This window comes from Pleuronectes platessa, chromosome 13, assembly GCF_947347685.1.
Source record: "Pleuronectes platessa chromosome 13, fPlePla1.1, whole genome shotgun sequence".
In the NCBI taxonomy this organism is placed as follows: Eukaryota; Metazoa; Chordata; class Actinopteri; order Pleuronectiformes; family Pleuronectidae; genus Pleuronectes; species Pleuronectes platessa.
Genome location: NC_070638.1, coordinates 9,304,412 through 9,330,170, shown reverse-complemented (window position 1 = coordinate 9,330,170; position 25,759 = coordinate 9,304,412). Strand labels below are relative to the sequence as shown.

General features: G+C 42.7%; 4 protein-coding genes across 4 annotated transcripts; 2 read left to right on the top strand and 2 right to left on the bottom strand.

Annotated features, from left to right (window-relative positions):
• The first annotated feature begins 1,535 nt into the window (after positions 1-1,535).
• Positions 1,536-8,343, top strand: wrnip1 (WRN helicase interacting protein 1). The gene is made up of 7 exons (XM_053437264.1): positions 1,536-2,147; positions 3,348-3,542; positions 4,618-4,856; positions 5,445-5,668; positions 6,787-6,942; positions 7,421-7,500; positions 7,615-8,343. Exons 1-7 carry the CDS (start codon positions 1,542-1,544, stop codon positions 7,894-7,896), a joined length of 1,782 nt encoding a protein of 593 aa, XP_053293239.1. The 5' UTR covers positions 1,536-1,541; the 3' UTR covers positions 7,897-8,343.
• Positions 8,344-8,419: 76 nt separating this feature from the next.
• LOC128454529 (chymotrypsin-like elastase family member 3B) lies at positions 8,420-10,130 on the bottom strand. Its single transcript, XM_053437948.1, is given in 9 exon segments — positions 8,420-8,437; positions 8,543-8,646; positions 8,649-8,676; positions 8,759-8,895; positions 9,039-9,175; positions 9,416-9,541; positions 9,651-9,733; positions 9,812-9,900; positions 10,112-10,130. Coding segments are annotated over 9 exon segments (741 nt in total).
• A 922-nt stretch (positions 10,131-11,052) lies between these two features.
• On the top strand, positions 11,053-19,562 carry dhx30 (DEAH (Asp-Glu-Ala-His) box helicase 30). The gene is made up of 19 exons (XM_053437261.1): positions 11,053-11,342; positions 11,662-11,798; positions 11,886-11,996; positions 12,106-12,372; positions 12,461-12,610; positions 12,688-12,840; positions 13,168-13,638; positions 14,694-15,077; positions 15,203-15,281; positions 15,375-15,479; positions 15,577-15,752; positions 15,883-16,089; positions 16,184-16,265; positions 16,388-16,581; positions 16,690-16,849; positions 17,661-17,818; positions 17,932-18,035; positions 18,137-18,276; positions 18,728-19,562. The coding sequence occupies exons 1-19, from the start codon at positions 11,171-11,173 to the stop codon at positions 18,985-18,987; spliced, it is 3,510 nt and encodes a 1,169-aa protein (XP_053293236.1). The 5' UTR covers positions 11,053-11,170; the 3' UTR covers positions 18,988-19,562.
• LOC128454086 (alanine aminotransferase 2) lies at positions 19,367-24,254 on the bottom strand. Its single transcript, XM_053437265.1, has 11 exons — positions 24,098-24,254; positions 23,903-23,992; positions 23,698-23,806; positions 23,027-23,160; positions 22,679-22,922; positions 22,513-22,592; positions 22,272-22,408; positions 20,127-20,301; positions 19,864-20,019; positions 19,653-19,765; positions 19,367-19,518 (listed from the first exon to the last, which is right to left on the bottom strand). The coding sequence occupies exons 1-11, from the start codon at positions 24,200-24,202 to the stop codon at positions 19,428-19,430; spliced, it is 1,434 nt and encodes a 477-aa protein (XP_053293240.1). The 5' UTR covers positions 24,203-24,254; the 3' UTR covers positions 19,367-19,427.
• Positions 24,255-25,759: the final 1,505 nt, after the last annotated feature.

The window sequence follows — 25,759 nt, the reverse complement described above, 5'->3', positions numbered from 1 at the left end:
AAACAAACCAACAAACAGGGGTAAAAGAAAAACATAACCTTTGGCGGAGGTAAAAAACGTTATGTTTTTTAATCTTTACTGTAAATATAACAGGAATATTATCTGTTTATAATTCGATTTTAAATTGGTGAACGCACTGGTATGTAACAGCATTTATACTGTTAAAACATGCATTAGCACCCTCTGGTGCGGCTCAAGCAGACTCAAGGGGGACTCAAAAAGCATATTATTACATTTTGAAACAGGCTAAGTACCTATTATGAGGAATTTATTAACTGCATGGATACCTCTAGTTCACACTTCATTTCCCAGAAGCAGCGCATGGCCTTCACCTTCTCTAAATAGGGGAGGAGGGCCAGCTTGGTCATGTTTCGGCTGTTGGCAAAATGATGAACTGACTTCACCTTGGCCCCTCTCCCTGAGGGCGACCCTTGGCCGCCAGCCCTCTCCCTTGTGAGCCCTCACTCCGTCTCCTCAGCCTGGTCGACCCCTCTGGTGTGTTTCTCTTGGCTGGATCTTTAATATGAGCAGAGAAAAGGAGAACGACTGAGGAAAAGTGCAGCAAATCACCAAATTAAAGAAAATAGCAACTACTAAATCATGTCAGAATTTTGTTTAACTAAACAATGACTTTCTTTACTTCAAATTGTATATCATTAACAGTACCAGGACATTGTACAACTATAGAATTGTTTTATAAAAGTTAGCATTATAACTTTCCAGGAGGCTCGAGGTCCTCAAGTCATAAAGTAACTGAATTGGCTTTTTGTTCTATTCATGTTTTTTATTTTGTCCTGTTTCGTCAAAAACAAAAGACAAGCCCTTTTTAAATTTTCATCAACACTTCACCCATAATCTATAAATGTGCATATAGTTGATTTCATAACCATATATGAAAATATGAAACATGATAATAATTACCTGTCAGAAACAAGACATTTCCAAATTCTTTATTTCACATCAAAACACTTTCAAAAGTAGCTCAGACCTTTCAAAAACATATGTGACATTACAAAAACTTTAAATTTGACTAACAAATAAAGGAAATGCTCCTTAGAATATGCAAATATATAAATAATAGATTCAAAATCGATCAATAAGTGTAAAAGCACAGTGTGTCCGGCAAATTCAACAATGTTTGAAATAAAATGTACCCCCAATAACCAACAACATCGGCTATATTTAAATTAAAATGAGGAGGTATCCACCAAAGGTGATAAAAGGGTTTTTTCAATATACAAGGTGAACAAATGCGGATGAATTTGACTTCGTGCACGAAGCTTGTGTCGCAAACGCACCACAGAGCAGAAGAGTGCTGGTGTCAGACCGCCTCGTGTGTCCTTAAACGCACCAGGACCGGAACTGAATAATAGGTTTTGTTAAGTAAAAGATTATGAATTAATAAAACCTTCTAATGAACGTCACGGTTAGCTTGTAAACTAGAACTAAAAAAGGTGAATGTCAAGTTTAAAATTTTTTTAAACCGTTTATTATTAGGACAGTGTTTGGTCACGTGACTGGAAGTTTGGCGGGGAGTGAACATGGCGCAGGCGGACGACATGAGCTCCTCTGCCGCGGACTTGGTGCAGTGTCCGGTTTGTCTGAAAGACTTCACACCGACCACCATCAACAAACACCTGGACGTGTGTCTGCTGGGAGGTGCGGCCGACAGTCCAGCGTCCGCCATGGCTGACAGCAGCGCGCCTCCTCTGAAGAAGCCCCGGGTCAGTGGCGGGTCTGCACCGGCCAGTCCCTCTGTCAACAAACCGGGGACTGGGTCCTTTTCTCTGTTCCACTCCAACAAGTTGAAACCACCGCAACCAGGTGAACGCGCTGGTGTGTCCCATGGTAAACACAGTCCTGTCAACAACAAGGGGCAGAAACGTGGCGCAGTGGAGGAGGCTGACCCTGAACCAGCTGCAGGGACTGAGACCGTGAGGGGCCACACAGCTGTGTCCGTGAAGGCACCACCGGCTCCATCGCTGTTGATCCTGAACAAGCCCCTGGCGGACACTCTGAGACCGAACACCCTGGATCAATACTTCGGTCAGAACCAGGTTGTGGGAGAACAGACTCTCATCCGGTCCCTGCTGGACTCGCAGGAGATTCCGTCCCTGATCCTGTGGGGGCCGCCGGGGTGTGGGAAGGTGTGGTGCTCCCTGCATGAAGCTCCATCCCCGTGATTTGATTTATTATGTATCCAAGTTTCTAACTAACAGTAAAATCACCTAAAACTAAAGGAGCAAGGTTTCGCTGTTTTAGCTGCAGAAAATTATCAATTGATTGACTATCAGTCGATTGACCCAAAATTCACCTGCAACAATTTGGATGATCAAATAATTGTATTAATATTTGGGGGGGAAAAAACAAATATTACCTTGAGCTTGCATTTAAAATAATACGAGCATTTCATGATTATCTCAATCATATACATGTAGAAACGATTCATTGAAATCGGTTAAGCCTATAAATCATCACAGCTCCACAGCAACATCAGGGATCTCAGTTAACCCTTACATTTGTTTACATGTTCAAAGAGTAGATAGGGTTGTTAAAAAACCAGAGCAAAATAACTTTCACAGCTTTGCTTGGATGGTCTTGATTGGTTTATGCATATAACTTTACATTAGTTGGTAATAAGTGCTGATAAAGAACCATGTTTAGTGCAGCCATTCTATGTTTTATTCATTTACGAAACTGACTTTATAACCCAGATTCAATAGAGGTGAATAATATTCCAGTTGTAGGGCACCATGTATTTGCTACTGACATTTAGTATCCCCAGTTTCTTCAGATAGTTGAAATGCAGCCCCTTCTCTTAGTGTACGTTTTTACTGTCTGAGTTTTTACAGCATGTTGAAGAGAGTGAATTATCCAGGCTGCTTCTCGCTCCTCTTCCCTTTGTCAGTCCTTAATATAGCCCGTTAATGACTTCTTAACTTTGCCAGGGTACTTGCACAGATTGTTGTACAACAGCTGGCCATACTTAGATGTTGTCAACATGCTTTACTCATACTTAACGTCTGTAACTCCCTCCGTCATTTGTCTGACAGTGTTCAGGTTTCATCAGTGAATTGTTATTTCGGAGGCTGGGTCAGATTGGTTTACAGTGAGGAGCAGATTTATGGGGCTTTGAAAGCAAGGGGGATTATTTGACCTGGGACATTAAATGTATAACCGACACAATGGAGATTAAAGCTGCCAAATATAAACAAACAATTATTATGATCCCACGTTGATGAGCAGGACATGTTTTCAAATTCCAAATGTAATTTTACCCATTCTTCTTCTAACTGATATAATAGGTTTTAACATAATTACTCTGTGTATGTGATTCTCTCTTTCAGACCACACTGGCTCACATAATTGCCAGCACCAGTAAAAAGAATGGCACGGCTCGTTTTGTCAGTCTGTCGGCGACCAGCACTTCCACCAATGAGGTCCGAGAGGTGATCAAGCAGGCGCAGAACGAGCTGCGACTGTGCAAGAGGAAGACCATCATGTTCATCGATGAAATTCACCGCTTCAATAAGTCCCAACAGGTGAAGCACTGAGTCCGTATTAGTTTTTAAACTCAGATTCCACTACTAAATGTTTAAAATGACTTATAATTGTAACATATACTATAATCTATATTATATACAGGTCAGGGATAGACTGGGATTTAAAAACTACCCTGGATTTACTCACCCAGACCTTCCCCAGCACCTTCCTCTTTTTGTTACGATTTTGGTCTATTTCTTTAAGTGAGTGCTTTGCTATGAATTTCTGGTAGAGATTAAATGTTTGACTGCAATGGCAGCAAAAGCCCCACAATGCAGTTTTGCCTTTGCTTGAAATGAGCCTAGAATGAGACCGCCCCACCGAACATAGATGTGTCAATCAAAGTGGGCCGACGACTCATCTGTAGGCTGCTTAAGCCAAAAGAAAAAAGATGCTCATGGGCCAACAGGCATTCCTTTCGGTACTAAGTTTATATTTAACCTCCATTTCTTTTGAGTCGTACAGTTTCCATCTAGTCTGTTTACATGATCATGTTTTACGATGTTATCCCTCCTGGGTAAACCACAGTTTAAAGTTCTCTGTAAGAATAAATATGAAGTTATAATTAGCTTTCAGACTAACACGTCTACTCCCTCTCTTAGCAGCACCAGTATGAGTCTGTGCTCAACACTTGATCCCCTCTCAGACAATACCCATTTAATTCCTCTGCTTGATTCTTGGAAATCAACTATTATGTGAGTCGCTTAAAGAAGACGTAGATTCTACTAAAACCTGATTTGTTTGTGTGAAGGCATTGCTTTAAATTTAGTCATCAGAAACCTCTAAAGCTTCAGGTTGTAACTTTACTGTTCACAAGGTTTTAAACTGAGATTTGAGTTGTTTGAATAGTTTGCTTCCCTTACTGCCGAGCTCACCATGAAAATACACATCATAGTGATGCAGGTTTTGTCAGTGACTTTGTCTTACGATGCATTCTCTAGTGTAGGAAGCATTATGAAAGTACTCAAACAAATACTTACTTTTTATCGTCCCTTGAGAGATGGTGGTTATCTCTTCTCATGTCACATTAGTCTCTCTCTTCTCTCTTCACTCAGTATGTTTATGTTTCCATAGGACACCTTCCTTCCTCACGTGGAGTGCGGGACAGTCACACTGATTGGAGCGACCACAGAGAATCCGTCCTTCCAGGTGAACGCCGCCCTGCTGAGCAGGTGCAGGGTGCTGGTCCTGGAGCGTCTGTCTGTGGAGGCGATGGGCTCGATCCTGGACCGGGCCGTGGCCACACTCCGTATCAGAGTCCTGGGTCGAGAACTATCAAATCCTGAAGGTCAAGACCAAAGCGATGGACACGAGTAAGAGCCGAGTCCACGGTGTGTCCCCAATGTCATGATCGGGAGCGACCCTACAAGTCTCCTCTTTTGTTCCTGGCTTACAGTGTTCAGTGAATTAATAAATGGGAGGAGTGGACCAGTAACTGTTGGGGCCGCAGCAATCTTCCACAATCCGTTATCGTTTGATATGTTGACAGAAAAGAATTTGCATATGAGCTGCAGCTGTTAACTGCTGGCTGCAGATCAAATGTGATAGTGATCAAATAGTTGTCATATTTAGAATTTGATATTCACTGAAATCTGATCCCGTAGCACATATCGACACATATTTTTTTTCAGAAGTTTAATCTCTTTGCTTCTAATGATTGCTATACTTGGGCAATTTACTAAATCATAGCCAATAACAAGCAGTAAACTGAATGTGCAGTGTTTTTTTCCTCAGGTGTAATATGACAATTCTGCATTGTCCTTATTGTAAAATTACTACAAAACACTAATATTCATTGTTATTGAATAATATTTTATTCCTCAGGTATTGATTCTTTACAGAGTGAAGTGACTACAGTATCAAATATCCACACTGACACTCTATACCTTTTCACTTCCCAGGCCAAAAATATCCATCGAGCAAAAAGCTCTGGACACCATTGCTTACCTCTGTGATGGTGACGCGAGAACGGGACTCAACAGTCTGCAGCTCGCTGTGCAGGCTCAGGTGAGCTTAACCCGGTCCAGCCCGTCAGCGCAGAACGGTTCTGCTCAAGAAATAGTGGTGACGGAGGAGCATGTGAAGGAAGGTCTACAGAGGTCCCACATTCTCTACGATAAAGCTGGTAAGCATGTCTGTACTTATCATCTATGAACCCCACACAAAGTTAGAATCTGGGTCCGCCTAAATTTATCAGAGCATCAACTGTAGCTACTGTCAAATCATTAAGTCCAGAAATTAAGGTTGTGTTCTCTGTGTTAGTTTGTATTATAGTTAGCAGTATTACAGAAAAGCTACTGAATTTATTTCCATTACATTCTGTGGAGGGGTGGGGCATCAAGTCAGGAAGAACTCATCACAGGGTTGATGGAGTTATGAGCTCTCTGATGGGGTATTATTAATGATTGCTGAAATGTGAGACACTCTCAGAGGAACATTAACACATAACGACATGTTTTACAAATCCATATTTTTGAAATCCTCTCAGCAGCTTCACGGTAACACCTGTCATCAGTATTTTCACTTTATATAACGTCTCAATAACTGGAGGTTAAAGGCCTGATCATATTACCCCCCGTTAGCTGTTATGACTTTATTGTCATGGGGCTCTCATGTGTAATTCAGGAAATTATAAAAGATATAACTGTGTTGATGGTCGAGCTTGCAGTTGCTTGTGTGTGTGTGTTAGCGTGTCTGCGTGTCTGCGTGTGTGTGTGTGTGTGTGTGTGTGTTTGTGTGTGTGTTACACTTGAAGGTCCACTGTCCTGTTGCGTAACACTCAGCTGTCCCAAGAGTTTGAGACTTACTGTTCCCAGTTTCACGGGTGATGACACGGCCTCTCAGTCTGACTAATGACCCTTCATATGGTTTCATATTCTCTGCTATACGTTTAGACTTTAATCATTTGTCTTAGTGCAGCATTAGTTTATCAGATAATCTGTATGTCATGTTCTTTGCACTGTGGAAAAAGGTTGCTTTAATACCACATGCAAAAATAGTCTGATCCTTACTCCTGCTTGAGGCATTGATCGTTTTTATTTTATTTACAACACAGGTTTACCATAACTGATCAAGGAACAGACAACAAACAATAATAAAAAGGATAAACATCAAAATAAATAAATAATTCAATATTCTTTCTAGGTTTAATAAGTTTCAATCAAGCCCTCAGCCTCAATAAACTTTCCCCATCTATCCCGATATCCAATGATGTGTCTTTTTGTTTCTCTGCGTTGCTCGAAGGTGAAGAGCATTACAACAGTATCTCGGCGTTGCACAAGTCGATGAGAGGCTCCCAGGAGAACGCCTCTCTGTATTGGCTGGGCCGCATGCTGGAGGGCGGCGAGGATCCGCTCTACGTGGCCCGCAGGCTGGTCCGCTTTGCCAGCGAGGACGTCGGTACGTGAAATGACTGCATGACATCATCTCCAGTGTTTTATCTAACGCAATATGTATGGATATCCTTCATGGATAATATTAGATTTGACTGATCCATCACCGACGCTGTAGTTCACGTTGAGTCAGAGGAAAGGCTGTGTTCTCTCGGACAGGGGCCTCTACATTGTCCCTAAATCTCAGCTCATAATTAGAGATTACTGAGGGCTGTTGCGGTGAGATCCCTCAGCTATGGGGCCTGTCGTGAATCCACAGGCATGTTGAGTCCGCCTTCACTGTTCTATAATTTCACTCAATTAATTACTTGATTTAATATTCAGCTTTTTTATCCCCTTCATCGTTTTATTTGGCTTTGGTGTTATTCTTTGTGAGCTAGTCCTGTTGTGTATTAATGGCTTTCATTTATTTTGTGAAAAAGTACTTTGGAACATTGTGGAAAAATAGGATTAATAAATGCATTTTGACTGGATGTTGTTGTCAGGTATGGCAGATCCCTCTGCTCTTCCTCAGGCTGTGTCCGCCTTCCAGGCCTGTCACTTCATTGGGATGCCTGAATGCGAGGTAGGCTGGCCTGACTGTTAGTGATGGTTTTACACAGCTTTTCCACCTAGACATAGAACTGTCATGTCTCACACAATAGTTGTATTTCACCAACTGATTTCTGCGGCTCATCAGGTGATCCTGGCTCAGTGTGTGGTGTATCTGGCACGAGCAGCAAAGTCCGTGGAGATCTACAAAGCGTACAGTAATGTGAAGGCCTGTTTGAGGAACCACAAAGGGCCCCTGCCTCCCGTCCCCCTGCACCTCCGCAACGCCCCCACGAGACTGATGAAGCAACTGGGCTACGCTAAAGGCTACAAATACAACCCAGCGTTCGGTAACCCTGTGGAGCAGGAGTACTTACCTAAGGAGCTGCAGGGCATTGACTTCTTCACCTGGACACCCTCAGACTCATGAGTATACACATATTATAATAAATAAAACCAACGCTGCTAATTATAATGCATCTTTTTAGATGAACAAAAATGGGCTACATGTTTTGATGTAGCTGCTGGTTCAAAAATGCTCAATTTCAAAGCTAAAGGAACCTGTTCACACCTGTTCACATGTTCTGTTCTGTTCAAATCTTTATACACTCTTAGTCTCATCAATTGTATTGGATTGTAAAGGATACAAAAAACATTTTACGTATTCTTGCGTTCAAACAAACCAACCAACAAACCAGCGGACAGCGGTGAAAAATTAACCCTCCTGGTGGAGGTAATGACCAAACTGAAATTACACAACATACCTTAGTATTTCTACATAGTCGAGTATATGTGTATGTTGAGATTTACCTCTGTCTTGTCCTTGTAAAAATGTTATACGTTGTTTAAACTAATTAAAATGTATTTTTATGTGTGACTATTATATCCCAATTCAATACAAGACAAATATAATATGTACATTTAATAATACAGTTTACTGTTCAGTCTCTTCTTCAGTTTTGGGCCATTGTCTGCAAGTAAACAACAAAACATTAATTTAGTGCATGTCACAATGCTCCTCTACGATATTTAGTGTACGTCTTCATGTAAAGTGACGTTTAGGTGGCTCCCCTCACCTCGCCGATCCAGGGGATGAACGAGGACACACGGGTAAAGTCTGTGGGCTTCTGAGGAGTATTACATCCACATCCGTCCCCAAAACTAGTCACTCCCTCGACCCTTCACAGTTCAGGGGGCCGCCCGAGTCGCCCTAGAAGATGATGACGTGTGTGAAATGGTATAATTTGTGTTACACAGAGCAAAACGCTGCTTCGTTGTCCCTTACGTGACACGCTGACTTGCTCTCTCTCTCCTGCACACACCATTGTCGTCTTCACTGAGCTGCCCCACCAGCTGTTCTGTTTGCAGATGCTGTGATCCACAACAGGAAGCAGAGCCTTCTGTAGTGTAGTCGCCTGTGGACCTCCAGCTAAAAGAAAAAAATCGCACCTACTTGTAGTAACAGCTGAGAATTTAAACAACATGTGATGCTCCTCTGCTTGTCCCTGAGCAGTAAAAGGCCCTGCACCCCTCGTAAGCCAGGTGTTAGCAGACTAGGCAGTAGGGTCTTACAGTAGAGACGACCCCAGCCTGTGACATAACACGGCTGGTCGGGGGCGAGAGCAGCACCATGGAGCGGCAGGCAGGCCGGCTGAACCTTCTCATTGATGACAGCGCTCTTCTCCAGCTTCAACAGGGCAATGTCATTCCTGTGTAACAGAACGAAGCACAATTAATTAAAACATGTCAGCAAAAATATTAACCTAAAAGCTCAGAGTCTAATAAACTGTAGAATGTCTGTTTCTTTACATGTTTAGGTGCATTCAACATTTACATAATTATGTTGACTCAGCTGTTGTTATATCAGAAACTCTTAGACGGGCACCTTTTTCAAGGACATGTTTACTGACTGGCCAGGTTGAATAAGGTGAGTCAGGATGAAAACGAACCCACAAGACACACAGTTGTTGTTCCATTTGGGATGAATGAAAAATGTTTCCACCATAATGGACTGTTCAGGTCCCTCCTCCCTGTTCATGTCATGCTCAGCCAGCACCACCCTGTGTGTGTGGAATCTGCATGGGAGGAAACATAACTCCATATCTTTAAACTAAGTTTCAGTGAAGATATTACTTCAGTGTCATCTATTTTAGTTTTAAACTGTTCATCTGAGATTTTCTTCACGTGATGCAGTGTGCAGCAGTCAGGACCCAGTCAGGAGCAATGAGTGTTCCACCGCAGGTCGGGAAGAAAGACTCCAGAGAGACCTACAGGTAAATAGAAACCTGGGTGTTTCAGATCACAACGGGAATCAGATGTGTACATTTGTCTTTGCTCTGACTTACCTGCCATGGCCAGCTGTAGGGTCGGGCTTCGTCCCCGTTCACCACACGGCTGGTGCTGGGCTGGTTCCGGGGTACGCCACACGCAGACGCTTCCACACAGTGGGAGACAGACACAAGAGTAAGAGGGTCCACAAACTGTTTGCTGCTTTCTGTCAATTCAACGTATCAGCATCATGAACTCACCAGTTGAGATGGGCCAAGAGGAGGACAAATGCCAGTTCCATCTCTTATTGATCCAAAAGTGATTTTTTTTTTAATCATGCAGAGCTATTTATGGGCAGCAGACCAGACCACATCAACCTGGGAGGTTTCCTTCCATTCTCCAGGTGGTGAGTTTACAGGCAAATAAATTAGATAAAGGCTGAAATTCAGAACAGCATGTGCTGAGTGGGAGATCCCAATAGGACAATACAATAAACTAATTTAATGAGGACTAATTCACATTTCAGATATGCCCTAAATGCAACCTTGTATAGAGTTATGGTTGTGACAGTTCTTTCGAATTTAATGGAAACCGAGCATTATTCAAATATTATAACTTAGAGGTTATGGCCCCAGTTATACCTCAGAACATATATTCAGTCTAAGGAGAAGGTTGATGAGGATTTTCTAAATTATGGTTAAGGCAATTCTGTTTATTTAATGGATCCATAACACCTTAGTTTAGATAAAAATGTTTTGTGGGGCTCTGGGTTTTGCCTTTTTACTTCATGAACCCTATATAATATATATTAATGCAACTTAAAAAAGGAAAAATCTCAAACTGATAATCAAGTGAAAGCTAAAACACACCGTCAAGTCTACTGTTAATCGAGAACTGCCAGGTTGTATGGTGTAGGTTTATCATTGAAAAAGTATTTGATATTATGATAAAAAATAATCCCCCGTAAAAAAAAAAGACTACTTAATTTAATCAACAACATATTTATAAATGTGTTTTATGGGGTTTGCATAGTTTCTGCTTAAGATTCCTATATAATAAACATTGAATTTATGATCAAGGATAAACATGCACCCCGTAAATGCCCTTTGCTTATTATGTGAGGTAATTTGAAAGCTAGTTTTTAAGGGGATTGGATTTTCAATCAATAATGTAATCATACATTAATACAAATAAATAGAATATATGATGGTCAATCGAGGACATGTTAAATACTGCGATAATAATACGAATGTCATGTAAATCATACACTTGAATAATTTAAAAATTAACGGAATGTTATTCCCATTTTATTTTATTTAATCACGCCTAATAGACGTTTTAAAATAATTAAATGATTCTCCTCGCCAGTCGGTGTCGCTGTGTCCGCTGCTCTCCAGTTCCGCTCACTGCTGCAAAGAAGAAGTTGTAGTTTAAAAATGGCGCTACCCGGTGCTTTACTCATGCGGCTGAGAGGACTGAGCAAAGTCCCAAAATGTGTCTATAAAGGAGGCACGACAGCGTCCAACTGGACCACAGAGATGCGGTGGTACACGACCAAACCCGGAAGCCTCGAGGAACCCAGTGCAGAGTATTTCCAGACTAAACGAAGTAAGTGAAAACCGGCTGTTAGCTAGGCTAGCTAGTGGCTATCGGCTTTGACAGACCTCTGCAGTGCTCACCCTCAAGGACATCCATCCTGAAACACACAGAAGTGAATGGACGCTCAGTTATCACAGCTGTGACTCCTAAACGCTCAAACACCTCATATAAAATCAAACAGCTTCGAAAGGAGAAAGAATCACAGAACATTAAACCTGGATTTCTCAGTTTTGATGCAAAACAAAACCTGTCATCACTTCTCCACAAGCACTGTTTATTTGAGGTGGGCGTTATTGTCTGACCTATTCTTTTTCTTTTTATTGTTCAGATGACCTCAACACAAATCTTCTCAAGGAGTTTCCACACCCGAAAAGCCTCTTGAGTAACACCATCTCTCGCTCACTGGGAACCAGTGATCTGTCCCGTCACATCCAGTACAGTTACACTGAACACGCAGGGGTCAAGGTGAGAATCAGTCACGATGATCCAGGAAGAGGGGGGGGGGAATAATGTCTTGATTATAAGTTTTGTATCGTGTCCCTGTTTCTGTAGAAAGCTACTGTCACACTATTGTGGCCCCACAGGATCGAAGAGGAGGGTTTTGCCTCCAAGAAGAGCGATGCAGAGCGATTCGCCGCAGCTGCTGCTTGTCTCAAACTCAAAGTAAGACTTGCTGTTAAAAGTGGACATGCATTTCTTTAATTTGATTTAACTTCTCTGTAGTTATTTGCTCATTCTCCACAAACCTTCCCCCTTTTCTCTCCGTACACAGGAATTGGGTGTTATTGGACCAAACAATCAGCTCCCCAAGAGGAGAGCTGGTCGGGGGAGAGGAGGGATACGTTCAACCTTTAATGATATCGAGGAAGACCCTTGGACAGATGACTTCCACTTGTCTAAATCCAAAGCAGATGCACCAAAACAATCCCTGCCCTTTGTAGAAGACTCCTCCGGTGATGAAGCTCTGTCCTTGTTTCCTCAACCTAAATCTCTCCTCATCCGGGTCATCCAGGTGGCCACGTCGTCTAACAGATTCAAGGTTCGTAGCTCTCGCCCCTGCCCCAGTAAGAATGGGTCACTTTTAGCTCACGGTATGCATTGTAAATCAATCTCCTCTATTATTACAGGAGGTAATGAATTTCAGAACAACAGGAGGGAAGCAGAAGAAGTGTGAACTGACCCTGAGCTGGCCGGAGAAGATGACGTTCACAGCCACAGCGGGCAAAAGAGTGACAGCAGAGAAGAAAGCTGCGGCTCTCGCGTGCATGAAGCTGAAGGTGGGAACGACTTCACTGAAAGACTTTACCCTTTCATGTCAGCTCTGGGCTCATGTGTGTTCTGTCACCGGGTTTAGGAGCTCCAGCTGCTGGATAAAAACAACAATCCGCTGACTCATGCCAAGTACCACCATGATGAGGTGAGGCAGGCTGGGGACAGGGAGAGACGCCCCCTCCCACTGGAAATCCCCAAATACCTGGAGGTTAACATGAGGGAGTATCTTGAACAGGTGAGAAAGATGGATGGAGCTTTCTATTTAAATCACATTTATAGCAATGTGAACTGCATGGACAAAATGTGAACATCTACTTTTGGTTTTAGACCGTTTTTGTTGTAGTTCTCGTAGAGACATTTCATTATTACAACATATTCAACATGATCATCTTCTCAGGAAGGTTCTAAAAAGGACAATTAAATGTCAGTAATATAATGAGCCCTCAGATTTAACTTGGGGTCTCTTGGAAGGTCCCAACCCCCAGTTTGAGAACCACTGTCATGGGCCATTTGGTGATATTGTCATTTCCTGTCAAAGCTAAAGTCTCTGTTTTTCTCACAGTACCCAGTGGCAACAGAAGTACAGAAGCTATGGGAGGAGAAAGAGGCAACCGGAGAGCAGACAATAAACCAGGAGGATGTCGACAAGGAGGATGACTTTGTGACAGACGCCATCACGGGCAGACGATACAGACCTTTGTCCAAGCAGGAGGCCGAGCAGCTCAGCATCCACCTACAAGAGGAGTGGGAGCAGTTGAACCCTGGACTGAGTGTGGAGCTCCCGGTGGACAGCCACCGTCAGAGCGTGGTCTCAACCGTGCGATCCTCTCGGGTGGTCGTGATTGCCGGGGAAACGGGATGTGGCAAAACAACGCGGATCCCCCGTTTCCTGCTGGAGGAGAGTGTGAGAGGCGGGGAGGGTGCGAACTGCAACATCCTGGTGACCCAGCCTCGTAGGATTAGCGCTGTGTCAGTGGCGCAACGTGTTGCTGATGAGATGGGCCCAGCTCTAAAACGCTCTGTGGGATATCAGGTAGATACAATTTTACAGAACTCTGCCTTTAGATGTAAAATTACTTAGGGACCCCTTACAATAGATGGATAAACATTTATCCATAAAGAGATGGATGGATATTTGAAAAATGATGGTTGCCATTTTGTGAATTTTCTCTTAATCTTTAAATGATGGAGATTTCAGTTCACATTATAGGGCTGTGAGGGCCTGTGACGAGGGAAGCATACGGAAGCTCATTCGCAGTCACTCAAGCATGACGTTTCTGACATAGAGAAACCATAACAAATTGCGGGAGTTGTTGTTTTCCATAGTGTTTGGGACGGTAGACATGCAAGATACCCAAATTAACATGTAGAAGCACTACCAAAGTGGAAATTTCATAATATGTCCTCTTTAAAGTCCTAAACAAAATATTTATCAGGGCAAATGTTGATGCTTTTATCTAAGGTCCTCATTATTCTGTAAGCATAATGCAGATGTAAAAATTTAATGTTTTGTTTTGACTGAATTGTTAATGTTATAATCTTTTTACTATTCTCTTGTATTAAGAGTTTATTAGACTCCATGTGTCTGGTTGGATTCCATGTGTAGAGTTAATTTCCTCTGTTGAAATGTTCCTTGTGATTATTCACATTTGAGGATAAATGTGTTGACTGTTTTTGTACAATAACCAAGCATATTACTTGGTTATTACCAAGTATTACTATTGCTTGGAGAGGCGGTGGTCTAGTGGCAGAAACTTGGACTATGGGCAGAGAAGGACTCTGGTTCGTCTCTGGTTCGACTCCACGGAGAGACAACAAAAGACGAACCTGGATTGATCTGTCCAAAAATCCAAGAGTCTCCCTACCCTGTCTAGTGCCCCTGAGCAAGGCACCTTACTCCCCCAACATCTGCTCCCCGAGCGCCTGTACGCGGCTGCTCACTGCTCTGTGTGTACTGCACAAGATGGGTCAAAAGCAGAGATTAAATTTCCCTACCTGCATGAGTGTGCCTTTGCATGAATGTGCATGTGTTTGGGATGAATAAATGCATCTTAATCATCTTAATCTTAATCTAATCTCTGTACGAAGGTGAGACTAGAGAGCCGACCCCCTGAGCACAGCGGTGGAGCGCTGCTCTTCCTCACCGTGGGCGTCCTGCTGAGGAAGCTGCAGTCCAACTCGTCCCTGAAGGGAATCAGCCATGTGGTGGTGGATGAGGTCCATGAGAGAGACATCAACACAGACCTGCTGCTGGCCTTACTGCGCTCCAGCCTGAAAGAGAACCCCGACCTAAGAGTGGTTCTCATGAGCGCTACTGGGGACAACCAGAGGCTGGCCCAGTACTTCGGAGGCTGTCCCATAGTGAAAGTGCCAGGGTTCATGCACCCGGTGAAGGACAACTACCTGGAGGATGTGCTGAGACAGTTGGGACGCCGACTGCCGACCAAAGAGAGAAGGGAGACAAACAAGCAGGTGATTATCAACTCTGATGGATTTGTTGTTTTTTTACTTTCACATTCATCCCATTTTCATACATTTTGGTGCAAAATATTATCTTGTGTCCTGTGTAAGACAGATTTATATATCGTGTTTTTAAGGGTGGAAGAGATGAAGTTGCACCTGATCTGGATTTAGTAGCTGATGTCATCGAAAACATTGACAAACATGGAGAACCAGGTAATTCAGCTAAGGCCTTTTTTAACTTGCATTAGCTTTTATAGCATTGGCCTTGTTTATGATTCTCAAAGTTCCTTTCCCATCATGCTTCAGGTGCAGTGCTGTGTTTTCTCCCTGGATGGCAGGACATCAAGAAAGTTCAGGAGAAACTCGAGGAGAGGCCTCATTTTTCCCGCGGCTCACAGATGATCCTGCCATGTAAGAGGACGGACAAAGACTTGTCTTCTAAGTGTCACAATAGGATTTCTCCTTATATGCAGAAAACATTTATTATTTTTCTCCTTTTTTCTTTAAGTGCACTCTAGTTTAGCAGTGGCCGACCAGCAGGCTGTGTTCCAGCACCCCCAAATGGGCCAGAGGAAGATTGTGCTTGCCACCAATATTGCTGAGACGTCCATCACCATAGATGACATTGTCCATGTGGTGGATGCAGGAACTCACAAAGAACAGAAATATGACCCACGGACCAAGGTTGGTATAATAATTTCTGCATTTACCAGTTCATTAAACCTTTTACATCTGCAGAGGTATAGATTTGCAAGGTGTGGTATTTTCTGGTGGAATTGTACAAAATAATTAAGCAGGAATGTTTTTTTTCTAGGTCTCCTGTTTGGACACAGTTTGGATATCCCACTCGAATGTCACTCAAAGAAAAGGGCGAGCTGGGCGATGTCAACCTGGACAGTCCTACCACCTGTTCCCACGAGAACAACTGGAATCCATGAATCCGTTCCCAATCCCTGAGATCCTGCGAACACCGCTGGAGAGTTTAGTAGTGCAGGCCAAAATTCACAGTCCTAACTGCAAGGTACTGGTGTAGAAGAATGGCTTTTGTGTATTTATTTACTCCTGTAATGTATTTCTCATACTGAAAGATTCTCTGTTGTGTTTAATGTTTGCAGGCTGAAGATTTCTTATCCCAAGTGTTGGACAGTCCAGAGCAAGAAGCTGTGAGAGATGCTGTCCGAACTTTACAAGACATAGGTGAGTGACTCGCAGCAGCTTGTGCTCCGGATCGTGTGAGGATATTTCAAACATACTATAATTTTAACTTGCATGCGTTTCATGGCTGCATTAAATTAATATCAATGCTTTTATTTTGGCAGGAGTTCTGGACAAGACTGAGAACCTGACGCCTTTAGGAGAGCGTGTCTCCTGTATGTCATGTGACCCGCGGCTGGGCAAACTGCTGGTCCTGAGCGCCATGTTCAGATGTGCTCTGCCCATGTTGTCTATTGCAGCATGTCTGACCAGGGACCCTTTCTACAACAGCCTGCAGAACAGAGCACTAGTCAACAAGGTGAGTTGTCCGCATGCCCACATGTTTATTAATCAATGTTATTATAAAAATGCACCAGATTTGACTTCTTGGATATTTAATATGATGATCTGTGCTCTGTTTGTTCAGGCCAAAGAGCGTCTGACTGGCTCCAGCCACAGTGATTATTTGGTGTTCAGCAGAGCTGTGTTGGGCTGGAAGAAAGTTCAGCAGGAGGGCATGAGAGAGGACCGAGAGGAATACCTGCACGAGCACACTCTGTCCAGGACCAGCCTGCGATTCATCAACGGTTAGTGTGAAGCGTAGTGTGTCATTTTCTTTACCATTGTGAGATCGGGCATCTTTCAACATCTTGTTAATTCCTAAAATAATAATTCATGGATCTTGATTTAAATAAAAATTCAAATGTGGTTTCCTAAGGGGACTGTTTGGGCCTGGCTGAGATATGGTCTATTCAGAGTGCCGAACTAGTTTCCAACGGCAGTCGGTTCAAATGATTCTTTTTAATCTTTGGTAACCTTTTTGTGAATTAATCTTTTTCATAAACGAATCAAGACAAATCCATGAATGGAGAATTTAGTAGATTATGTTAGGGATGAAATCTCACCTTTCTGACTGGGTTTAAGGTTCAGTGTGTAAGATTTAGGTGAAAGGGATCCATTGACAGAAACTGAATATATATATATATATATAATAATCCTAGTAATGTTTTCACTAGTGTGTTGTTTTTTCCCTAGAAAGGGACATTTTCCCTAGAAATGTCCCTTTTTATATTTATATTTACACTGGGACTGGTTCCTCTCTATAGAGGCAGCCATTTTTTTTTTACAGTAGTCCGAACTCAACATCTTGAGTTTTTATTACAACTGAAGGCTACCACAGGTTCTCTATCATGTTTGGAAGGGTGAGGTAAGGGGTATTCAGCTGCAGCATACAACTTGTCACTAACTTCTAATCACTGAACCTTTTAAAGAAGTTCGTGGATTGGACTTGAAACACTTGTATGAAGAACTGTCTCAGAAAAAAGCAAGATTGTTTCATGATAAGATTGATATAGACAACAAATGCATCACAAAAGCATTCCTCCCCTTGTGTCATAGGTCTCATCTCTCAGTTCAGTGAGAACCTGCATGAAGCTGAGCTGGTGTCCCGTGCCAGTGAGTGTCAGCGTCACATGTCCCTCTACAATGAACACAGCAACCAGGATGAGTTGCTTAAAGGTGTGCTGCTGGCTGGACTTTATCCCAACCTCATTCAGGTATGTGGCAACTTCTTAGAATGGAGTCTAATATAATATGTAACATATACAGCTTCTTTCCTTTGTGCTCTGTTTTTTGTCTTCTGAAACTTTTCATCCTGACTGTTGTTTAGGTGAAGAAAGGTGTCGTGACCAAAGGAGGACGTTTTCGTCCCAACGGTGTATTTTTCCGAACCCTCACTGGACCGGTGCATCTTCACCGCTCCTCAGTCAACAGGTCAGAGCATGATTGAAAATTCAGCTACAGCAGGTGTTGACTTAAATAGTGTGTGTATTTGTATTTAATGCCTTTCTGTATGTTCCTTCATGGTATTTCAGAGGGAAAGAAGAGTTCCCTAGTCGCTGGTTGACCTACTTCTATGCAGTCCAGACAGACGGGACCGTTTTCATCAGAGACTCATCTGTCGTCCATCCACTCGCACTGCTGCTGCTCACAGACTGTGATATCACAGAGACAGGTAGGACATGTCACTGCTGACAAAATACAGCTTCATATCACTTCAATTTATTAAGTCTGACACTGTGTTGTTAGCTTATGTCTGAAGTTTAGAAGCTGTTACTTTACTTGAGTCAATTGGTCATTTTCAGCCCAGAATGAAGAATATTAAAAGATAAATTGAGGTACTTTATTGATCCCAAATTGGGAAATTATTAAAAGGTAATTTGTGTAAATTCAGCAACTTGTAGACTTGCGTAAATCACAATCTTTCTTTTTTTTCTTTTGTCACTTTGTCCGTGGCAAACCGTTTTGAATTGGTTTATTATTCCCATCAAGCTAAAAGCTGCAAATGACCAAAAACCTTTATTCATCTCTGGTCTGTACATTCTAAATGTATTTTCGTCTGAACAGTGACGATGCAAAAATATAATGTGTTTTCTAAATAAGATTGTTTTCCTCTTGTGTCCCAGTGAGAGGAGACAAAGTGGAGGTGTCATTTCCTGGTCGCTCTCTGATGCACTGTGAGTTGACGGCGGAGACGTGGGAGCTGCTGTGGGAGCTCCGCACCTCCATCCAGACCATGCTCTACCGAAATCTCAGCAATCCCAGCAACGCAATCACCAACGCTTCTCAAGATGGAAAGCTCATATCGTTGCTCGTCGGGTTGCTCAACAACACAGACTCGAGCTCTTTACCTCGGCATCACTACAGCGACAGTGAGGTGGATTGAAGACTACGAGCTTTGTACACTTGTACATCGGCTCCTCTGACTGGTACAGAGGAAGGATCATGGCTTCTTTTGTTTGTTTTTGGTTAAATGTCCGAGTACATGAGCTTGAGCTTAATGTGCTGAACTGTGGGATGTCCTCTGCTTCTTGAGGTAAATTATCAACTTTAACCTACGTGGGAGGAATCCATGGGATGGATGTCGGACCTAATTGTTCATTAATTTAATTGTTCAGCAAATAACTATTTGCTTTCTGAAAAGCAGTGGTTGTATTTTTATCTAACTAATAAAGACAGTGTCTGGCCAGAGGTCATTTAAAATGACTGTGTGAAGTAAATATCATATTTATTGTAATAAATATTCAAATGTCAACATGAGGAAAAACTGTTGGATTCTTTTTATTCTCCACACAGAATCTTTCAACTGTTAAAGTGTTTATTTACTTAAGAGAAATCTTCCATGAACTGTGTGTGGAAGCTTGTCAGACGTTTCAGTAGTTCCTCCATGATGTCCTCAGGCGTCATGATGCAAAATCTGCAGAAAGAACACAGGGTTACAGGCCTGAGGTGTAAAATGTTCCAACAAATATATTTAACTCCTCTTTGAAACAGTCCACTTTAACTTTATGTAATGATGCATTTACACTAGATTAAACTACAGTTTTATACCTGATGTGGAAGGTGCCTTCCTTTTGTCCATACTCACAACCTGGAGTGACCATCACACCAGCCTCCTCTAGCAGCCTGGAGCAGTAGAACGTGTCTGGCTTCAATCCCACTTCCTAAAATATGGAAGAGTATCACATTTGGTCACAGATATGTGACAAATTAATAACATGGCTCTGGTTTTGCAGTGCATTCTGTAAGATTGTATTGGAACCTTTGCTTTCTGAATGGCTTTAGGTGGAAGATGAATTCTGGGGAAAACAAATATTCCTGCCTCCACTGGCTGGCAGCAGAAACCCGGCAGACTGTTTAAAACCGCAAGTGCTTTCTTCACATTATGAACCAGCGCGGTCCTGATGTGTTGTTTCTCCTGCAGAACAGGGAGTGGGAGGCAGAAACATTAATTATTAGTAATTTTCAAAAGAAAATCGGGCAATTAAACATCCTGCTAAATAGTACAGTAATCTCTGTGCTCACCAAATCATACAGAGGGTATGATGGATCTCCTGGTTGTGGAGGGTTAACCATCAGATCCAGCGCCATCTGACCCAGCACTGGTGCACAGCTGTCTTTTGAGAATATCTTGTAGATGTATATCATAACAGCAGGGTCCAGATTTACCAGCTCCACATATCCACCACGTAGACCGCACCTGGTGAGAGACAAATCCAAATAGAGTTGAAACAGTGCAGATATGAAAACTTTTATTTTACATAAATAGAATAATGGTTTTTCTTTTGATCTATTTATAATAAAGTTTATGGGTAAACTGTTAAATAAATACATAACTTTTATTTATTTGTCATAAGCGTTTCACAACATCATCCAGTGGAATTGAGAATTTGTTCAAATAATTAATCACAAGTTAATCACAAACTGCACAAACCAAGCTAGAGCAGCAGAGGAACCCAGCAGCCAGCAGGGGGCAGCCTCAGGACATCACAGAAGACTGATTCTTGTAAGGCGTCCGAAGACAAAGTTGGGAAGTACTGGGTTATTCTCTAACAATAGGTTTTTAAAGTATTTTAAATCATCCAGTATCTAAAAGCTAACAAATATGGTTGTCAAATATATGTAGTAAAATGTATATTTTCTCTGAAGTATTTATCAAAAGCAGCATAAAATAATGATAGGGATAGCATAGGGACACACTTAGTGTGTTCTTAATTCTGCTTAGTTCATCACGTCAATCATCAGGCGGTGTGGCCTGGTCGGTAAAATGTCCATCTTTCAACAAGTGAGACTGAGGTTCGAATCCCACTCTATCCCAGCTTCAAGCTGGCAATATACTGACCACCTAAAAATGGCAGGATATCTCTTATTAATTGCAAAATATCTTACACTATGTAAATTTAAATTAATTATATATAAAAACAGGGAAAAATTTAATTTAATTAATTTAAAAAAAAAAAAGAAAGCTGCACGCGCAATTCCTGCGCAATGGGCTTCTGCGCAGAACCTGCGCAGTAGACTTGTGTGCAGCAGGATGTGCGCAATGGGCTTCTGCGCCGAACCTGCGCAGTAGACTTCTGCGCAGGATGTGCGCAATGGCCTTCTGCGCAGGATGTGCAGAAGGCCATTTAATTTAATTTAATTTAATTTAAAAAAAAATTCGATTCAATTTATTTATGTGTTTATTTATTTTATTTTTAATTTTTTTTATTTTTTATATTTAATTTTTCCTCATCATCATCATTTCTCCGCGCTGATTTCTGGGTAAATGATTCTGGTCTTCACCTAGGCAAGCTTGTAGCCGCCACAGGAGATTATGTGCTTGTGTGTGTGGCTGCGGCGCTTCCTGGTTCTTCCTGGCACTACGCTGCCGGTGCGAACACCCAAAGTATTTACCATGGGCGAGAAAAGGAGGCCGACCTTTTTCGCAGCGCTTCTACCACCGGTGCGTCCCCGGGGTAAGAGGATGGTTCGACGGTAATGTATTGTTCTACATTGCATATGATACGTCTCCTATGTCTCCTGTACCAGGAGCCGCCCCTGTCACTGGTTATCTTGGCTCGCTGTCTGGCGGGTAACCAGCCGTCCGACCGCTCCGTGAAGAAGGAGGAGGAGATGTTTCTTTACTTGGAATGCGGCCACTTTATTTCTCGGATATACAGCAGGAGCAACACTCGCATCACCTCTAGGTGCTCCGTCACTTCTCGTTACACACATACTTTTGGCGTTTTTTCCCACAATACCCTGGTGCACTACGTCACACACTACAAATTTCCTTAAAGGGGCAGGCCATACCTGCAAAACAACGGCTCTCGGTCTCATATACAGATGGCAAGAGAAAGCAGAGAGGAAGACTCAGCAACTACATCCGAGATCCGATGCACCTTATTATTATCTGAGGGATTTTTACACACTGTCTGATAAACATTCCGACAGTAAAGGCAAGGGGTAGTGATGGATAAGGTTTTCTTTAACAAGTTAAGTCTTTCATTCTCACTTTCCACCTTAAAACTATGAAATGAACTGAACTATGAACTAGTTCAGAATTTAAATGGTGAACTATGAACGTGAACTATTCATGTTTACTTGTATGAACTGAACTTTGAACTAGTTCATGAGAGTAGTGAACTTGCACAACACTGATCACACGGCACAAAGTAACTCACTCACTCTCCCATGTAGCCTTTGGACGCTGAGTGGAAGGAAGCCAGCTCCACTGTGTCTGAAAGAGGAGGCCCCATCTCCGCCAGGACCCTCTTATAGGAGACAAACTCACTGTTCTCCCCGTAAACACATTCCTGATAAACCTGTGGAACGGAGACAGTCTCACATTACTGTGCACCTGTATTTACTGACTGTATGAATTTGTCCATTTTGCTCGGATAGATGATAACACTTTTAAAACATCCACCTCATCGGCCAGAAGGAAGAGTCTCTTCTCTGAAACAAATCGGATCACCTCCTGCATGGATTTCCTGCTTTGGATGTGACCTACAGGAAAACATAGGAAAACAACAATGTGATACTGAATATATTAGTATGAATACACTAGGATGATCTCAATTCTGTTTTATTACCTGATGGATTTCCAGGGTTGATGACGTACAGAGCCACAGGATTACACACTCCCTTGGCAGACTCCAGTGCTCGTTGCAGCTCCTCCACCTGCAGCTCCCAGCCCTGCCTCTCACTCAGGTAATAGGGAACAATGACGGCTCCCAGTCCCTCTAAGGACAACGTGGTTGTGCTGTGACACGGCACTGGAGTCAAAACGCCGGTTCTGGTAGAAGCCTCGCTGTTCACCAGGATCTTGAGCATATTCTTGTAGGCACAGGAAAAGACTGGGTGAGCATGAAGATCGTGATAATTTACAAGAGAGAGGAGATTGTTTTACTAATATATGTAATAAAAATATTGGTTGTTACAGTGAGCGCCCACTGTGAGCCTGGGCTGATGTATATGTTTTCAGAGGGGGACGGAGCCCCACCATCTCGTCTGGTTATGAACTCAGAGATTCTCTGGACTATTTCTGGAATCCCTCTTGTCGCTGTATAGGAACCTGTAGAAATAACACAGATTGTGATGAACTGTCACAAAATAGACTTATAAAAAAAAGCTGTGATGAGACTGCAGCACAGATTAATGATAGGACAATATAAAATGACGATCAAACACTTATCTGTAATAGGTGCCTAGAAGTTCCTACCCTTGTGTGCTTTGTAATTTGCACCTCAGGGTCACTGTGCAATAACCCAATTTTAAGATTTTTACCACCACACCATCATTATGCGTTTGATCGAAATCTCATTAGTGGTGTTCAAAACATTGAAAAATTCAAAATTCAACAAGGCCTCCTTTCATAAAACAGTGACAGCTAAGATGTTTCTGTAAACACATGTTTCTGTAAATGCTTTCGAATGTAATTTTTCAAGGCATTTAGCCCCTAGCCCCCCCCCCCCCCCCCCCCCCCCTCCAAACGTGTTTGTACAGGGCAGAATTCTTAGAGCTTGTTAAAAAAGAGAAAAGTCTAACATTATTACTTTTATGTTTCTGATAACTTCAGTACTGCATTACTACATTCGACCCGTACCCTTACCTACACTCCCTCCACAGCATTCCTGAAGCAGCCTCTGGGCCCTCTGTCTGACGTCCACAGGCAGTTTGTCACTGTTCACAAGTTGAGGGTAAAGACACGCTGCGAGAACCTGCACAAGATGAGAACACATCAGAGAAAGACGGAGGTTATAAGGTCAGATGGAAACACAGGCTTAAAAGTGCAGCCTGTGAAGGTCACTGATTACCTGTCGGACAAACGTCAGAGGTTTGATTCCTGCCCTGTGCGGGTCGCCCCAGCAGACATCTATCACGTCCTTGTATGGTTTTCTCACTCCCTGTTAACAAAGCGGGGATTCAATGTATGTATGTAACACATTTTGGAAAAAATTTACCGTAGCTACCATATATCGGAGATTATTATAATACTATACTATAATTACCTGTTTGAGCTCTTCCCTGATCAGGATTGCTTTTTTTGCCAGGACTGCGTACTCCAACTGCCTCATCTGCTTCACATTTGGACTCATCTCCTGCAGCACTGACATCTCTGTTTGTGGAAGACCAGTCACAGAATCCAGACCACACCAACGAGAAAGGGCAGCCAATATAAACATGGGAGAAATGTGGTAATATGTGCCTTATTAACAGACTTTTGAGAACATCTTCTCCTGAGAGTTTGCTGTTTTATATTATTGATTAACCATATTTTCCATACATGATAAAAACCCTCTAATAATCAACTTTTTAGTGTGTATGTGTGGGAGGGGGGGGCTGCTGTCTCTTATACTGAGGAGTTTCTGCTCTCATTACAATCAAACTGAACTGTGATGTATTGATCTCAGGTCTTCACAAAAAGTTGAATACAAAGTTTTAAGAGGCACAAAAGAAACTCCGCTCAGTCCAGTTCAAATCATTTCAGAAGCAGCTAAATGGAATTTTTAGGGCCCGAGCACTGACAGGCACTGACAGACGGCGAGTCCCTATTGAAACTGTAAGGATTTTTATTTATTTATTTCAAGCAAATGAATTGGCTTTTTGAGGGCTTTAACATGCTCAAATTCTTACCAAAATGTTCAGAAAATTTGAAAGTGGTGAAAATGTAATTCCGGGATAATTTTCGATGGTCGTGGCAAAATGGCCCAACAGAGCCCCCCGGAACGTGTTCACATTGACCGATCTTCAAAGAAATCAATACGCATGTGTATCATGACCAGGCAAACAAAGAGGTGTCACCACAAAGGGCAAACACACAGTTTGATTGTATGAGAAATACAATGAGTAATACAAAATAGAAGCTGCGTGATCACAAACATATTTTTGTTTCTTCAATCATTTATTTATACAGTTTTAGTTGAGTTTAGTTGATGATGGTGCAGGTACAGCGTGCGCTTGAGAGCGTTTTGTGCTACAGAGGCTTTGCTGGAGCCCAAATAAGCTGGAGGGCTTTTAATTTGAAAAGCATACAGGAAGCAACGCATAACAGTGAATTTGATAGAAATAAAGGCATATTTATAAGGCTGCTTCAAATAGAGGCATACAGTTAAAACTCCTGTCTGTGACACAAATATGGTTTATATGTTGTTCGATGGTTTTGATTAATACATAATAAATACTTAGTAAAGTAATTTTATATTTTTAGTACTTCCTTGTTTCTAACATATCTGTTGAGTTGGATGTTTCATGGTGACGTTTCTTTCCGGACAAAAATAAGAGACGGACTCCTGCACTTCCTGTTGTGTGAGTGTAGCTCGGTGCTCAGCTCGGGCAGAAATGGAAGAATTTGCGCGGCGAGGAGAAACACGCAACCTGCCCGCGAAGCCACGCGCCCTCCCCGAGCACCGGTGGACCGACTAGACCGCTCCCAAGCAGCGGGCAGCAGTCCCACCCGCCGCGGGGCTTCAGTCCCCCCCACCCCGCCTCTGGTGTCCGCGACATGGCTCTCAGCTCGGGCGGCTGGGCTCCTCCAGCCCCGGTGCCTGCCTCCTCCTCGACCCAGCAGGCTGCCTGCGGCGGGCCTGCGCCGACCGCCTGCTGCACCACCGTGCTGATGTCCGTCCGGGTGTCGGTGTGCCACTCTGGAATCCGGCCGCTGTGCCTCCCCG

Coding starts and splice junctions, on each gene's coding strand:
- dhx30 (XM_053437261.1), top strand. CDS start 11,171: ATGGCGCTACCCGGTGCTTTACTCATGCGGCTGAGAGGACTGAGCAAA. Junction 12,841..13,167: donor TGAGGGAGTATCTTGAACAG/GTGAGAAAGATG, acceptor TTTTTCTCACAG/TACCCAGTGGCAACAGAAGT. Junction 17,819..17,931: donor TTTATCCCAACCTCATTCAG/GTATGTGGCAAC, acceptor ACTGTTGTTTAG/GTGAAGAAAGGTGTCGTGAC.
- wrnip1 (XM_053437264.1), top strand. CDS start 1,542: ATGGCGCAGGCGGACGACATGAGCTCCTCTGCCGCGGACTTGGTGCAG. Junction 2,148..3,347: donor GGCCGCCGGGGTGTGGGAAG/GTGTGGTGCTCC, acceptor TCTCTCTTTCAG/ACCACACTGGCTCACATAAT. Junction 3,543..4,617: donor GCTTCAATAAGTCCCAACAG/GTGAAGCACTGA, acceptor ATGTTTCCATAG/GACACCTTCCTTCCTCACGT.
- LOC128454086 (XM_053437265.1), bottom strand. CDS start 24,202: ATGTCAGTGCTGCAGGAGATGAGTCCAAATGTGAAGCAGATGAGGCAG. Junction 22,593..22,678: donor CAACCCTGGAAATCCATCAG/GTAATAAAACAG, acceptor GTTTTCCTGTAG/GTCACATCCAAAGCAGGAAA. Junction 19,519..19,652: donor GAAGGCACCTTCCACATCAG/GTATAAAACTGT, acceptor TTCTTTCTGCAG/ATTTTGCATCATGACGCCTG.